General features: G+C 35.9%; 2 protein-coding genes across 7 annotated transcripts in view; one reads left to right on the forward strand and one right to left on the reverse strand.

Moving 5' to 3' along the window:
• The window catches only part of dennd1a (DENN/MADD domain containing 1A), a 27,396-nt gene extending 19,899 nt beyond the window's left edge, over positions 1 to 7,497 (reverse strand). For all 6 annotated transcript variants that reach the window (XM_016271246.1, XM_016271248.1, XM_016271244.1 and 3 more), the window contains exons 1-3: positions 7,357 to 7,497; positions 6,057 to 6,121; positions 2,396 to 2,439 (exon numbers count right to left, since the gene is read on the reverse strand). In XM_016271246.1, coding sequence (XP_016126732.1) covers positions 2,396 to 2,439; positions 6,057 to 6,121; positions 7,357 to 7,373 — 126 coding nt within the window. In that variant the 5' untranslated portion in view covers positions 7,374 to 7,497. The remainder of the gene's footprint in view (positions 1 to 2,395; positions 2,440 to 6,056; positions 6,122 to 7,356) is intronic.
• An 865-nt stretch (positions 7,498 to 8,362) lies between these two features.
• lhx2a (LIM homeobox 2a) lies at positions 8,363 to 13,312 on the forward strand. Its single transcript, XM_016271351.1, has 5 exons — positions 8,363 to 8,380; positions 9,131 to 9,207; positions 10,295 to 10,647; positions 11,817 to 12,004; positions 13,061 to 13,312. Exons 1-5 carry the CDS (start codon positions 8,363 to 8,365, stop codon positions 13,310 to 13,312), a joined length of 888 nt encoding a protein of 295 aa, XP_016126837.1.
• Positions 13,313 to 14,908: the final 1,596 nt, after the last annotated feature.

Consider the following 14,908-nt stretch of genomic DNA (forward strand, 5'->3'; position numbering starts at 1 on the left):
GGGGAGGTGAATAAAGGCCACCTGTAGCGAATCCATGCATTTTTGTAAGATAAATATCCATATATCAAACGTAATAACTTTTTTCTCACTTCTGCTGACTGTCATACGTGGAAGCCGTTCCAGCGGATGACATAAGATGTCGACGTTGCGTGATTAGTGATGAACGCGGAGACAAAACAAAACAAAATGCCGTTCACGATTTAGAAGCACAAAATGAGGATTTGTAAAGAAAAATGTTGAAGGATTTCGATATAAGCCAAGAGGAGACTGGTTTTCCTTTGCTAAAGTAAAGAAACTGTCGCATACGTCCCATGTCATCCGCCTGAACGTCTTCCGCGTACCACATATAGCGGAAGTGAGAAAAAGTGTTTATTACGTTTGTAATATGGATATTTATCTTAAAAAATGCATGGATTAGCTACAGGAGGCCTTTATTCACCCCCCGGAGCTGTGTGAGGGACGTTTTATTACGGATGCGCGCACTTTATTTCACGTCTTCTGTTGACAACTAACACCCACTTACCATAACTTTTTTCTCACTTCTGCTGACTGTCATACGTGGAAGCCGTTCCAGCGGATGACATAAGATGTCGACGTTGCGTGATTAGTGATGAACGCGGAGACAAAACAAAACAAAATGCCGTTCACGATTTAGAAGCACAAAATGAGGATTTGTAAAGAAAAATGTTGAAGGATTTCGATATAAGCCAAGAGGAGACTGGTTTTCCTTTGCTAAAGTAAAGAAACTGTCGCATACGTCCCATGTCATCCGCCTGAACGTCTTCCGCGTACCACATATAGCGGAAGTGAGAAAAAGTGTTTATTACGTTTGTAATATGGATATTTATCTTAAAAAATGCATGGATTAGCTACAGGAGGCCTTTATTCACCCCCCGGAGCTGTGTGAGGGACGTTTTATTACGGATGCGCGCACTTTATTTCACGTCTTCTGTTGACAACTAACACCCACTTACCCCCACTGAAAGGCTTGGAGGGGCCAGGACAATTTTTAATATAACTACAATTGGATTCGTCTGAAACAAGAAAGTCACATACACCTAGGATTCTTTGAGGGTGAGTAAAACACAGGCTAATTTTCATTTTTGGGTGAACCAACCCTTTAATTCCTGCCGTTTTTATTTCACTATTTTTAGGCATCAATTTATTTTTAAAAATTTAATAAAATATAGTAAGAAGATTATATTCCACCATTCAAAAGTTCAGGGTCAGCAAGAAAAAGCAAGAAAAATAAATTATTACTTTGATTTAGCAAGGAAGCATTAAAATAAATGCATTCAAATAGCCTAAATTATGTTCTTTCTATTCGCTGTTTCCACAAAAATATTAAGCTGAACTAAACTGAACTATTGCCAACATTGATAATAAATCATAAGAATAATTTGGCATCAAAGGAATAAATTACATTTTAAAATATATAAATATATAAAATAGAAAACCGTTCTCTTAAACTGCAATATGTCACAATATAACAGATTTTTCTGTATTTTTGATCAAATAAATGCAGCCTTAGTGAGCATAAGAGACATTTTGCAGACCCAAAACCTCTGATTTTGTAGTGTATAATTAATTAATTAATACCATTATTTATAATTACAAAATTAAAATGATAATTATGCATCATTCATTTTTGTTATTAATTTATTGGTAACACTATTGTTAAGATTGAATCCAAATACAAGTTATCACCTGTAGGTAACATTTGTCTACTTACTGATGTCTTTATTACTGATTTATAGATAGATAATCTTATCTGGGTGCAGAAGCACTGCTCAGCATAGATGAGAGAGTTTTAAAGAAATATTAAACATGAAATGGTTGTCGGCCATTAACACACACAGTACCAGCACACAGCATAAATATTTGCTTGCTACTTCCCCATATAGTGTTCCATTCACTGTATATGGAGTAAGCAGATTTTGAATATAGCAAAAGTATCTTTTTTTGGTTTCCTCTTTGTAAGCCAGAGTCAGAATCTTAAGTGAGTTTGGTTAAAACTCCTTAAAGAGGGTGTTTGATACCATAGACCAGGGTTCCTCAAATCTAGCCCTGGAGGGCCAATGCGCTACAGAGTTTAGCCCCAACCCTGATCAAACTCACCTACCTGTGATTTTCTAATGATCCTGAAGACATTGATTAGCTTGCTCAGGTGATTGATTAGGGTTAGAGCTAAACTCTCCAGGAAAGGGGATCTCGTGGGCCAGATTTGAGGATCCCTGCCATAGACCCTCTCAGAAAATGACACACACTCTCTAGTGGTTTAAACACCATCTGTCAGAACAGGTGCTCACTGCATTATCACTGAGGTGAACAACAATTATGAGATCCCCACCCCAACATCCTTAGAGAAAGACAGAACAGATAATGAAGTACAAACCTGGTCAGTGTATGTGTCGGGGAAACTCCTTCGTACCTCTGGTCCTGAAAATAACCCAGAAATCATGTTATTAACATTATATACACACAGATAGAAAAAGCTTTTCAATATAAGCTTGGTCTCCCCACATGTTGCCAGCCCACTTTATCTCCATTATCAGGCAGTTTTAGATACAAAACACAAAGACAATTTTCTTCTTTGGTTTTACGTGCAACAATGAATCATACATAAAACCAGGAAAGAACATGTACAGTATATAGAAAGTAAAAGGCATCATTTTTGATTTCATCTATATTTCATCATACATTTGGCCATATGCATCTCTGAGCACCGTACATATTATTAACTCAAACTTTCAAAACAAACCATGCATAGTGATGGCAGGTAAAAAATAAACAGCTTTATTTTATCTCATAGATTTACTGTCAAATATGTTCAATGGGCATTCAGATATTGATGCAACAGTCCCTCTGAAAGGGTTTCCTCTTTCTTTCAGTGGGATATGTGACTCTGTGCATGTGTGTACATTGTGGGAGGGTTTGTCTCAGGAGAAAAGACCCAAGATGCTTTGCTCCTGCTGCCATCATCAAACCATATGGTCACTAAGCAACAGTCGCCTAGGGGTCTGCATGGGGGGAATTCAAACGGCTCACGTACCTACTACATACACTAGCATTAAAAAGTCTGGGGTCAGTAAGATTGTCTTTTTATAGAAATTAATACTTTTATTCAGCAAGAATGCATTTCACTGATCAAATGTGACAGTAAAAAAAAATTATATTACGAAATATTTCTATTTCAAATAACTGCTGTTATTTTGAACTTTCTATTCATCAAAAAAAAAAAATGTATCACCATTTACACAAAAATATTAAAGGGGTGGTTGATTGCGATTTAATGTTAGTCAGTGTGTAATGTTGCTGTTTGAGTATAAACAATATCAGCAAAGTTGCGGCGCTGGAAGTTCAATGCAAACGGAGATATCGTCTTTTAAAATTCTGGCAGTTTAATGCCTACAAAAACGGCTCATAGGGTAGGGTTGTGCCGATAAGACGATAGTATCGTGTATCGACGATAGTCAAGAGATATCGCCTGTGGCTGATGCCTTTGACGATAGCAAGACGATTATTATTATTAATAATTTTATTGTTATTATTATTTTTATTATTATCAGGCTAGTAATACTATCTAATTAATATTAGGGCTTATTGGTTGCATTATATTTCTTTTTCCGCGTTTTTACAGTATTGCACGTTTTAACCAATCACACACGTTTATGCTGAGTTTTTGAATGCAATGACCAATCAGAGGCGTTCAGATGAGTCCTGCGGAGTTCTGTTGTTCAGCGCACACTGACTGGATTCTGACTCGCGAATTCTCTCATCATAAACAACAAAGTGCAGATCTATGTGCGATGTAAGTATAAGAGATTTATTCATCATACAGTGCATATTCACTGATTTTAACAGGAGTGTTTTTAAAGTGCATAACGCGCTAGACTGAGCTTGTGATGATGTTATTTGGTAATGTAATATTCTTTGCTCGTTTTCTGTAGCTGCTTTTTGAATAACTGAGGAAATGTTAAGCATTATAATTAGTAACTTACGATGTTTCTATTAACTTATGTTAAATACAAATTCAGTCATATTAAAGGGGTCATATGATGTGATGTGATCCTTTCTCTTTGGAGTGTTGCAAGCTCTTGGTGCATAAAGAAGATCGGTAAAGTCTCAAATCCAAAGAGATATTCTTTATAAAAGTTAAGAGTCTGCCACGCCTACCTAAAACGGCTCGTTCTAACACGCCCCCACATGTCTACGTCACTATGTGGGAAGATTTGCATAACGTCGCCCAAATGTTCACGTAAAGAAAGAAGGTAACTTTTATTCTTGCTGTAGTTTTGTTGTTTCCGCCGCCATGTCGTAAAGACGATGTGTGCTTCATTGTGAAAGTGAAACTACTTTGTTTGGTCTTCCAAAAGAGGACGATATCTGCTTCGTCATGCCTGGAGCTGATCCGTGCTGGTTGCTGAGGAAATACTACAACTTTGCGCTGTAGATCACCGGATCAGCTTTCACCGTGGACGAAGCGAAGTCCAGCCCAGAGTCGTCACATGTCCTTCCAGTTCTCAAGCCCGCCGCCTCTGCTCACTCTAGCCCTCCCGCCGTTCCTCACGCTAGCCCCCGGCCTCTGCTCACTCTAGCCCTCCCGCCCTTCCTCACGCTAGCCCCAGCCTCTGCTCACTCTAGCCCTCCCGCCCTTCCTCACGCTAGCCCCCGGCCTCTGCTCACTGTAGGCTGCCGTGGGTGACGCTGTTTCATTGTGAAAGCGAAACTACTTTGTTTGGCCTTCCAAAAATGGACACGACTAGAAATCAGTGGTTAAGTTGTATTTACAACACTGTTCCAGAACACTTCAACCCAAATATTCAGATGTGTGCAGCACATTTTATGGAGGACCGTTTCCTGATCCTGGGAGAGTAGACTACAATGCCGGCTGTTCTGACTCACAGACTGTAAGTACGTTTTCATATTTAAAGGATTTGCCACTGACGATTCAAACGCGAGTTTTGAGCAGTGTAGAGTAGGGCTTGTTTGTAATTTCTCCGATCACAAATGCAGACATGGTTTTATGTTTACGCGGCGCAATGCAACACATAAAAAGACAGTATAAATCATTATAATCCGTAATAATGACCCCACTGGATGCAACAAATGCCTCGTTTATAATGGGTTTTAATGTTTTTGTCTCGTCGCTACGGCCGGACAGGGCATCACAGTATGGTGAGGGGCGTAACATTTCCGTCACACGCTTGAGGTATTCGGCCAATCACAATGCACTGGATAGCTGGCCAATCAGAGCACACCTCGCTTTTCAGACCCATGAGCTTTGTAAAAATCGACGCGTTTCAGAAAGGCGGGGCATAGAGGAGAAACAATAATGTACAGTATGTGGAAAATAATGTGTTTTTTTAACCTTAAACCGCATAAACACATTTCATTACAACAAATACACAAAATAATGTTCTTTTTAGCAAAAGAAAAATATTTGTTTGATTTGATTGTTGATTCTCTCACTGAACCAATACAAACTTGAATCACTCCAGGCTAATGTCCCCTCATAGATTTATCATGTATGGATCTACATTTTCTAATCTGGCTCTTCCCTACTAGAAAAGACTGAGAAAAGAAAAACAGAATTCCAATTAAAAAGAACTACAGTGGATCACTGCATTCTGAGGAAGGATGTTAGAGGAGAAACAATAATGTACAGTATGTGGAAAATAATGTGTTTTTTTAACCTTAAACCGCATAAACACATTTCATTACACCAAATACACAAAATAATGTTCTTTTTAGCAACATCTTATGACCCCTTTAAATATTTGTTTGATTTGATTGTTGATTCTCTCACTGAACCAATACAAACTTGAATCACTCCAGGCTAATGTCCCCTCATAGATTTATCATGTATGGATCTACATTTTCTAATCTGGCTCTTCCCTACTAGAAAAGACTGAGAAAAGAAAAACAGAATTCCAATTAAAAAGAACTACAGTGGATCACTGCATTCTGAGGAAGGATCTGTGGGCAACATGCATATTTTTTTAGAAGTATATTATAATTCTGAAATATTAGGCTAACTTATTGAGAGGACTCACCAGAGCCAGCCGTCCCAGAATGCACCACCTCCATGTATACCTCAAAGGGTGACCCGGGGCTCTCCCTGTAACAGAAATAACACAGGGTCAAGGGTCAGAAGTCAAATATAAAATCAACTCTAAGGAATGTGACTACAAAGTAAGACTTTTACAAGAAAATCAACAGTAAAATTTAGTATAGTTTAGTATTTTATACATTAATTTTAAAGTTGTTGTTTTGTTTTTTTAACACCGGCTCTGGTACCATGTTGCTAGAAAAGCAGTAAATGTGAGCATGCAAAACATATGACTTCTGCAAAAATAGCATCCAGTCATAATGTCAGGCTAACAAATGAAAAATGTAATTAAATTGCTCTTGTCATTTAGGTGAGGGACCATGATCTGATGTGAGGTCAAAAGTGAGATGAATACAGTCACATTCCCCACATTACAGAAAGTGGCAAAAAGAAGATCCTATTAGATTACCAAACCAGAAACCACAAGATAATTTTTTCAGCTATTTGGAAGTGAAAGTAGCTGAGTGTAATTTAAAAATAAAGCATTAACAAACTTTTTCAAGTATTTTACAAGTGTTGCAGAAACCTGTGTGAGGAATGATTTTAATTAAAATTTGGTCAGCGTATGGAGCAAATACAACAGATCATACAGAAATATCTACAAACTTCACACACTGAATGTCTTTTCCATCATGTGGCTGCACAAGTGAAGCATGTACTGTAAATGAGGGAAAATGTGTTTAAACCCCGACTTTGTTCTGTCCTTCAGGCTGTTTCCAAAACAGTCTTATCATGGGCTGATTTTAAACCCTGAAAAACACTGTGAGCACAGCAAGGCACTGACTGGCCTCCATCATGTCTTATTCATAAAGTGCATTGAATTACCAAAGCAAGTAAGTGTCACCTGTCAATAGACTCCAAAACCTCCATATAAATATATATTTCTACTTTCTTTCACATAGATATGCATTTGTTTGATCATGTTGTGAAGATTGTTTCTTATTAACATAACAAAGTTAACATAAATGCATTGCTGTAGGACATGTAAACAATGATCAGTGACATGAGACTTCGTGTGCATCCACCTATAAGACAGTACTGTACAAATACACAACCCTCCAGGTAATATAATACATCAAAACAGAATTAAGTACTACGTTAACACCCAAAGTAAAATAAACACCCAAAGCACACAATCTCTCCCTGTCGCAACAAGTCTAAACGGGCCTTTTAGGGAGGTCAAAACTCGCATTTAGAACAACACTATGTGTAATACAGGAAGGGAGAGACACATTGACGCTTACTTGATACGAGAGCCCATTTTATCCTCTATTTAAATCCAATCCTTTCCTCAGAATAATGTGACAATAACTCGCTGTCGGAGTTATATTTCCCGTTATCCCCGTCACATTCTGCACAGGAACGCCATGGTCTCCACGCGCGGATCACGGTACTACGGCCTCCCGGAATTATGGGAGTAGTAGTTTTCTGGGCGTGTCTCCGGCTGTCGATCGACACAACGCCGAACTACATTTCCCACACAGCGAAAAAATCGTGGCATACGAGTCGCCTGACACAGAAGGGAGTGTAGTATGAAGCCTGGGCATTGCAACAATGAATTGCAATAACAACTGTCACAGCTGATGTGCATGTTGTTAGGAGTGCTGTGACTGAGTCAGAGTCTACTGTGATATTTTGTTGACTGGGTTGCCTACGGAGCCTGTTAATAAACTTAAAATTAGGTTGCTGGTAGTGTTATTGTATTGTTCTTTCTTTCTTTTAGACACACCCATACACAAATAATAATAATAAAAATAATAACTAATATATATATATATATATTTGTTTGTTTGTTTTTTCATTTGTGCATTTATACATTTTTACATGAACATTATATAACAAAAGTCATTTTATTATAGGCCTAGTATATTGTCTCTGACTGGATGGCAACTGTGTCTATGATCATTTTATTGTGTAATTCAGTTCGAGTCAGTATCAGTATATTGCATTGTACTTGGGGTTGCACTACTTATAACTCCTTGTATATTTATGAATAGATATTGCTGTTTCAGAATAGAATAGAATAGAATAGAATAGAATGCATGCGCTTGTTGCAACATACATTGCATAAAGTGAATGTGTATAAGCTATTTCTTGCTACTCCTAAAAATGACTTTAATTAGTTGCCTATAAACTTTTATATAATCTATAAAATTAGATTATATCTTTAGAGACATCTCATAATTTGCCTGACCCAAAGGAGTTATATAGACACCGCGGGAGAGAAGGACCGCACGGCTCTACTACAACATGGAAAACAACGAATCGGTAAGAATTCATTTTATTCTTTTGTAATATAAATATTAATAGATAATTCCTGTTTTTTTGTTGTTGTTGTTTTGTTTTTTTACTTTCAGCAATGTAAAAAGTGAAAGTGTGCAGTTGTAAACAGTCTGTATAGGTCAATATTGAACAAGTTGATTCAGTCATGTTAAATACTCATTTGGTTTATAAAAACCTGTTAATTTAGATGTTTCAATATTACATACATTTTTATTTTATTAGACACACACTAGTTACCTGAGAAGACATGTTTTATATTTTTATAAGACATGGAATAGGTATTCAATTCAGTATATAATATTTAGCCTACAGCATTAGAGTGAGAATTGTGTTTTTAAATATATATTAAGTTCAAATGAAGTATTAACAATATTAATATTAATATCAACACCATTCAATTAACAATTGTGTCACATATTTTTATGTTTATATGTTGTGCATACATTTTAATGTTGCACAAGTTCTGCATGGCACAACTGTAGCCTACAGTGAACCACACAAGCTATATAGGCTATATGAATGGTGGGGAAATATTCATGAATTATTTTTAGGCTGATTAATGAGGAAGTAGTCTTCTTCAAAACATGATTTATTCACATGAATAACTTAAATAGTCATGCATTCAAATATTAGAGTCTTTGAAAATGAACGAGAACTCGTAAAGAGCCATAGGCCTATAGGCCATATATGTATTCAATCGATTTTGGTATAATTTATGACAACTTAAAGGGATAGTTCACCCAAAAATTGGAGTCAGAGATCACGTGCTTCAGTAAACACGGAGACATTTACTGTAAGGAGGACTATTACAGGTAAAATAAGTGTATATATAGACAAACCTAGACAAAATATCTCTATTCAACTTCGAAACGAGACTGTTAAGCCCGTTCACACCAAGAACGATAACTATAAAGATAACGATATTAGCGTCCACACCAGCGAACGATATCGTCTGTTTATTCTAAAGCGCACATGCGTCTGCCGCTTTAAATTCTCGAGCTCGTTACAGCAGGATGGATTCTGATTGGCTGTCAGTGTTTTATCGTCCATCAGCTGGAAAAAATCGTTTTGAAAGTGATCACAACGATGTTGTTCCTCTGTATCGTTATCGTTATAGTTGTGATGTGCACTATGCTATTCTTTAATATTGAGAACGATTTTTAGAACTATATCTTTATCGTTATCTTCATAGTTATCGTGCTTGGTGTGAACGGGCCTTTACTCACCGCGTTGCTCTTACTTCACACAGGGGCTAGTTGTCACCGCGAATATTTCTCAAGAGTAGGTTTATTTTAGTACCTTTTTTTTTTTTTTGCTCTAATGTGTTTAATCCCCATCATTATTTACCAGAAAGAAAATAAAAAATCCAGTTCATTTAACGAACGTTGAACTTTCACTCCAATAAAGCGTCAGGTTATCACACTCTAAAAAATGCTGGGTTAAATATAACCCAGTGCTGGGTAAAATAGGGACAAACCCAGCAATCGGGTTGTTTTGACCCAGCGGTTGGGTTACTACCCAGAAGGTTGGGCTAAACATTTAACCCAACCGCTGGGTCAAAACAGCCCGATTGCTGGGTTTGTCCCTATTTTACCCAGCACTGGGTTATATTTAACCCAGCATTTTTTAGAGTGCACACTGAGTAATTTGTCAAAATGTGAACCTGTTGTTTATTGACACTGATTTGAAAATAATAAAGCTATCATTTAATAAAATTGTATCCAAAGTTAAAAAAATTTGAAGATTTAGATCATTTCATTAAAAAAAATGCAAAAGATATCAGCTAAACACCATTGTTTTGTGACAAGTTGCCCCAACATCCCTGTCCAGAGTTTTCACATTTCACACATGAAGTTAAAATATATCTGATTAATAATAAAGATGCGTTCTCTTAAGTAGGAGGTTTTCTTCACAAAGATGTGCACGGTGCCACCTGGGAATCTCTGCCGCAGAGCTGGTGATGCACGTCGGGGATCTGGTGTACCATTTGAGCTGTTTTTCCTGTGCCACCTGCGACAAAGTGCTGTTCACTGGAGATCACTACGGGATGAGAGAGATGTCAGTGTATTGCTGGGTACATTTCGAGATGATGCTGCAGAGGGAATGTCTTACAGAATTGTATTATTCAGACATGTCTCCAGGAGAGCTAAATCATGAGAGCGGCACATACAATGAAGGGACCCCTGTGCACAGAGAACGGGCCCGGAAGAGGAAAAACTTTGATGCAACAACAGATGTTTCTTATAATTCAGGTAATGCATTTTAGGTATTACCATAATTTTATATATTTGCATAATCTGTATTTTTACACTACCTGTCAAAAGTTTGAAATAATTAAGACTTTTAAATGTTTTTTAAAGTCTTATACTCACCAAGTCTGTATTTATTTGATTAAAAATACAGTAAAAACAGTAATATCGCAAAATATTATTACAATTTAAAGTAACTGTTTTCTATTTTAATATATTTTAAGTGTAATTTATTCATGGCAAAGCTGTTGAAAATAGTAGTGTTGCTTATTTATTAATTTATTTCTGTGAAAACCATGATACACTACCATTCAATAGCTTTGGGGTAAGTAAAATAAAAAGAAATAATTAATTTACCTTTTTATTCATCAAAGAATTCTGAAAAAAAAATGCATCCTAGATTCCAGAAGCAGCAAAAACAGCTTCAACATTGTTAATAAGAACCATTATTAATACTTGAGCACCAAAGCATCATTTTAGAATGATTTATGAAGGATCATGTGACTCAAAATATACTCACCGTATACTCAAACAGTTGTTTTAAATTTGAATAATATTTTTGAATATTATTGCTTTTACCGAATATTATTAATATTATTGTTTTTATTTTGATTAAATAAATGCAGCCTTGGTTAACATAAGAGACTGCTTCAAAAAATGTAAAAACCTTAATTATTCCAAACTTTTGACTGGTAGTATATACATACTGGATTTATTTGGGATTAACAGAATAAAAATATAAATAGTTCTTATCAAACAATGTGTCAGCATTATGAAGTCTGATCTCATAAAAAAATATATAATAATAATTTAAAAGTAAAATACAATTGTTATTTTAATATTAATACAATTTTACTTGTTAATATGTAAATGTACTTAATATATACAAATAATATATAAAATATATACAAAATAAAATTTACTTAATATATAAAAAAACTTTTAATTAATTATTGCTATAAATATTATAGATTGACTGTAGTAAACCATGTTCTATATAAAATGGTTTTTAAGAGTGAATTATAATAGTTCTGGTACTTTTGTTCTCATGTAAATCCATGCAGAAGATGAAAATGGGAAGACAATGTTTGCTATTGTTGACAGTAATGCCCTGGCCTTTAGTGTTTCAGTGAGTCATATCAGTGATGATTAACGGTTTGTGTGTGCCCTAGATGTGTGCGATATGGGTGTGGACTTGTCGGCGAGAGTGAGCTGTCAGAAGTCCAAACGCATGAGAATGTCTTTCAAGCATCACCAGCTGCGGAGCATGCAGAACTTCTTCCTCCACAACCACAATCCAGATGCCAAAGACCTCAAAGAGCTCGCCCAGAAAACCGGCCTCACCAAACGTGTGCTCCAGGTCAGAAAAACATCTCTGGACCTTTGTTTGACTTAGATATACAGTGGGCTCCAAAAGTCTGAGACCACATTGAAAATGTAGCTTTAAAAATCTCATTTAAATATGGAAATAAACAGAATGGTTTAGAATGGAATCTTGTGAGTTTATATATCACAATTCTGAGTCTTTATCTTGTAATTGCGAGTTTACATCTCGTATACATCTCACAATTTCTAATGGTGTAAAAATCCTAATGATGAATTCGGAGTTTACATCTCACAATTCAGACATCTGAATTTACAAAAAAAGACAAAATTGTGAGATATAAACATGAAAAAATGTCAGAATTGTACGATAAGTTGCAATTACCTTTTTATATCCCATGTAAGCTTCCATAAATGCAGAATTACAAGAAAAAAAAGTCAGAATTGCAAGATGTCAATTCGCAATTACAAAATTATGACTTGCAATATTGAGATATAAAATTGCATTTCTGGAGAAAAAAAAAGTCTGAATTGTGAGGGAAAAAGTCAGAAGTGCGAGTCATAAAATTGCGATAAAATTAGATAAAAAGGAGAGATGTAAAGTTTATAACTTGAAATTGCAAGATATAAAATAGAAATTCTGAGAACAAATGTCAGAACTGTGAGATTTTTAACAAAGTTGCAATTAACTTTTTTATTTTTTGGTGGAACAAGCTTTCATAATTGCGAGAAAAAAGTTAGAAGCGTGAGATGTAAACTTACAATTGTTAGAAAAAGTCAGAATTATGAGATAAAAAGTTGCAATTACCTCTTTTATTTTTTTCTATTCCATGGCGGAAACGGGCTTCCATGGTGTAGGATTTAGAAACTGTTTAAATGAACGTTATGATGTAAAATGAATACAAAATATTTGAGGTTTGGCACTATTTCTAGGCCACTAATCAAAGTCAATTTACAACACTGTTCATGTGATTCCTTTGCATACAGACAGTCAGATGTTCTTGTTTCCATTAAAAAATCTCTCGTTTCTCTATCACTGATATGTAAATAAGCGTAATGGTGTCAAATCCAATGATGTCTTTATTTTCTGCAGGTCTGGTTCCAGAACACCCGTGCAAAATTCAGGAGAAACTATCTGTATCAGGAGAGCATGGGAGTAGACAATGTTTCTGACAATCCCACAATCACGTCTCCATCAGTGCCTTCACCCGAACTGTCCCACAGATCCCTGAGCCCGTCCAGCCCCACCGGCACCTCTCTATCACAACACACACAAAACACAACAGCATTAGCCAGTCACAGCGCTCACTCGCCAGTGTCTTCTGACTTCCCCTACCACTCTTAAAAATAGTTGATTATTCTTATATTACCTTCAGATCAGCGTATTGGTTACACCCTTAAAAATAAAGGTTCTTAATTGGCATCTGTGGTTCCCTGAAGAACCTTTATATTTTTACATTTTTAAAAAAGTGTATTAATATGCAACTATAAATGTTTCAAAGAGTGGCATGTTAAATTGTTACAGGAAATTGTTGTTTTTTTATATCCACAAGTTGCATCCAGATGTCGTCTTGGAAATGATCAAAAAATACAGTAAAGGCATTTTAAACGGTCTATTCATCAAAACAACCAGGAAAAAATGTATCACAGTTTTCACAATAATATTAAGCAGCAAAACCTGTTTTCAGCTTTGACAATGATAAGAAATGTTTCTTGAGCAGCAAATCAGCATATTAGAATGATTTCTGAAGGATCGTGTGACACTGAAGACTGGAGAAATGATGCTGATGACCATTAAGCTTTGCATCACTAGAATAAATTACATTTTACAATAAAATTGCAATAATATTTCACAATATTGCTGTTTTACTGTATTCTTGATCAAATAAATGCAGCCTTGGTAAGCAAAAAAAGACTAAAACATTAAAAAAAATTTACCAACCTCAATCTTTTGAACGAAGACTGGAGAAATGATGCTGATGACCATTAAGCTTTGCATCACTAGAATAAATTACATTTTATAATAAAATTGCAATAATATTTCACAATATTGCTGTTTTACTGTATTCTTGATCAAATAAATGCAGCCTTGGTAAGCAAAAAAGACTAAAACATTAAAAAAAAATTACCAACCTCAATCTTTTGAACAGTAGTGTGTTACTTATATCAAGTCATTAAAACTGTAAATCATCATTTTAGATCTTTCAGGACTGAACTGAACAGTGAACAATGTACTTGCACATGCATACAATCACATAGCCTACATATACACCCATACCCACACAGAGAACAATCAGATGTGGTTACTTTTATTTGAACTCTCTGAAAAAGATTAACTAGGCTTAAAAAAAAGTATTCACGTTCTGAAAATAAGATGTTTGTTTATTCAGCACTGGAGTGTGTGGCGTTTGATTATTTTAACTCTGATTACATGCGAGCGGTGTGTGTGTTGTTTTCTTATTTTCTGTGAGTGTGTGAGAGTTTGCATGTGTAAAGTTTGTCCAGAGTAATTATCCTGATCCCTACTGAGGTGATTGTGGTTTGCATTGTGCAGTTACGAGCTGAGACTGAAGTCAGCCAGTGCTGGAGAGATTGGTGGAGATACGCGGTCACAGCATCAAAAAGAGTAAGAGATCCGCTGCTGTCTTTCTTCCATGACCGCATCTTTTAATAGGTGTTAATGAAGTCTTGGTTTTACTTTGCAGAAAATATTTTCCGGAATTTCTCTTCGTTAGGGGTTCTTTCAAATTCTGCACAGTCGTCGAATGAAGAATTTCACCTGGAAGATGGGAAGAGGAAGAGGGACGTAGAAATAATTAAGGAGTGTTGTTTGAGTTGGACTATTTCTATATGCGGCACAATTCATGCTTGTGGTTGTGGTTCGACCAAGTGTTTACCACGAGGAAGCACGTGTGTGTGTGTGTGTGTGTGTGTGTGTGTG

The sequence above is a fragment of the Sinocyclocheilus grahami genome, unplaced genomic scaffold (assembly GCF_001515645.1).
Source record: "Sinocyclocheilus grahami isolate Dianchi unplaced genomic scaffold, SAMN03320097.WGS_v1.1 scaffold61.1, whole genome shotgun sequence".
In the NCBI taxonomy this organism is placed as follows: Eukaryota; Metazoa; Chordata; class Actinopteri; order Cypriniformes; family Cyprinidae; genus Sinocyclocheilus; species Sinocyclocheilus grahami.

What these genes read in the sequence shown, in the direction of transcription:
- lhx2a (XM_016271351.1), top strand. An exon ending in TGTAAGGAGGACTATTACAG is followed by an intron (nt 9,208 to 10,294) that starts GTAAAATAAGTG and finishes TCTCTTAAGTAG; the next exon opens with GAGGTTTTCTTCACAAAGAT. An exon ending in AGATGTTTCTTATAATTCAG is followed by an intron (nt 10,648 to 11,816) that starts GTAATGCATTTT and finishes TGTGTGCCCTAG; the next exon opens with ATGTGTGCGATATGGGTGTG.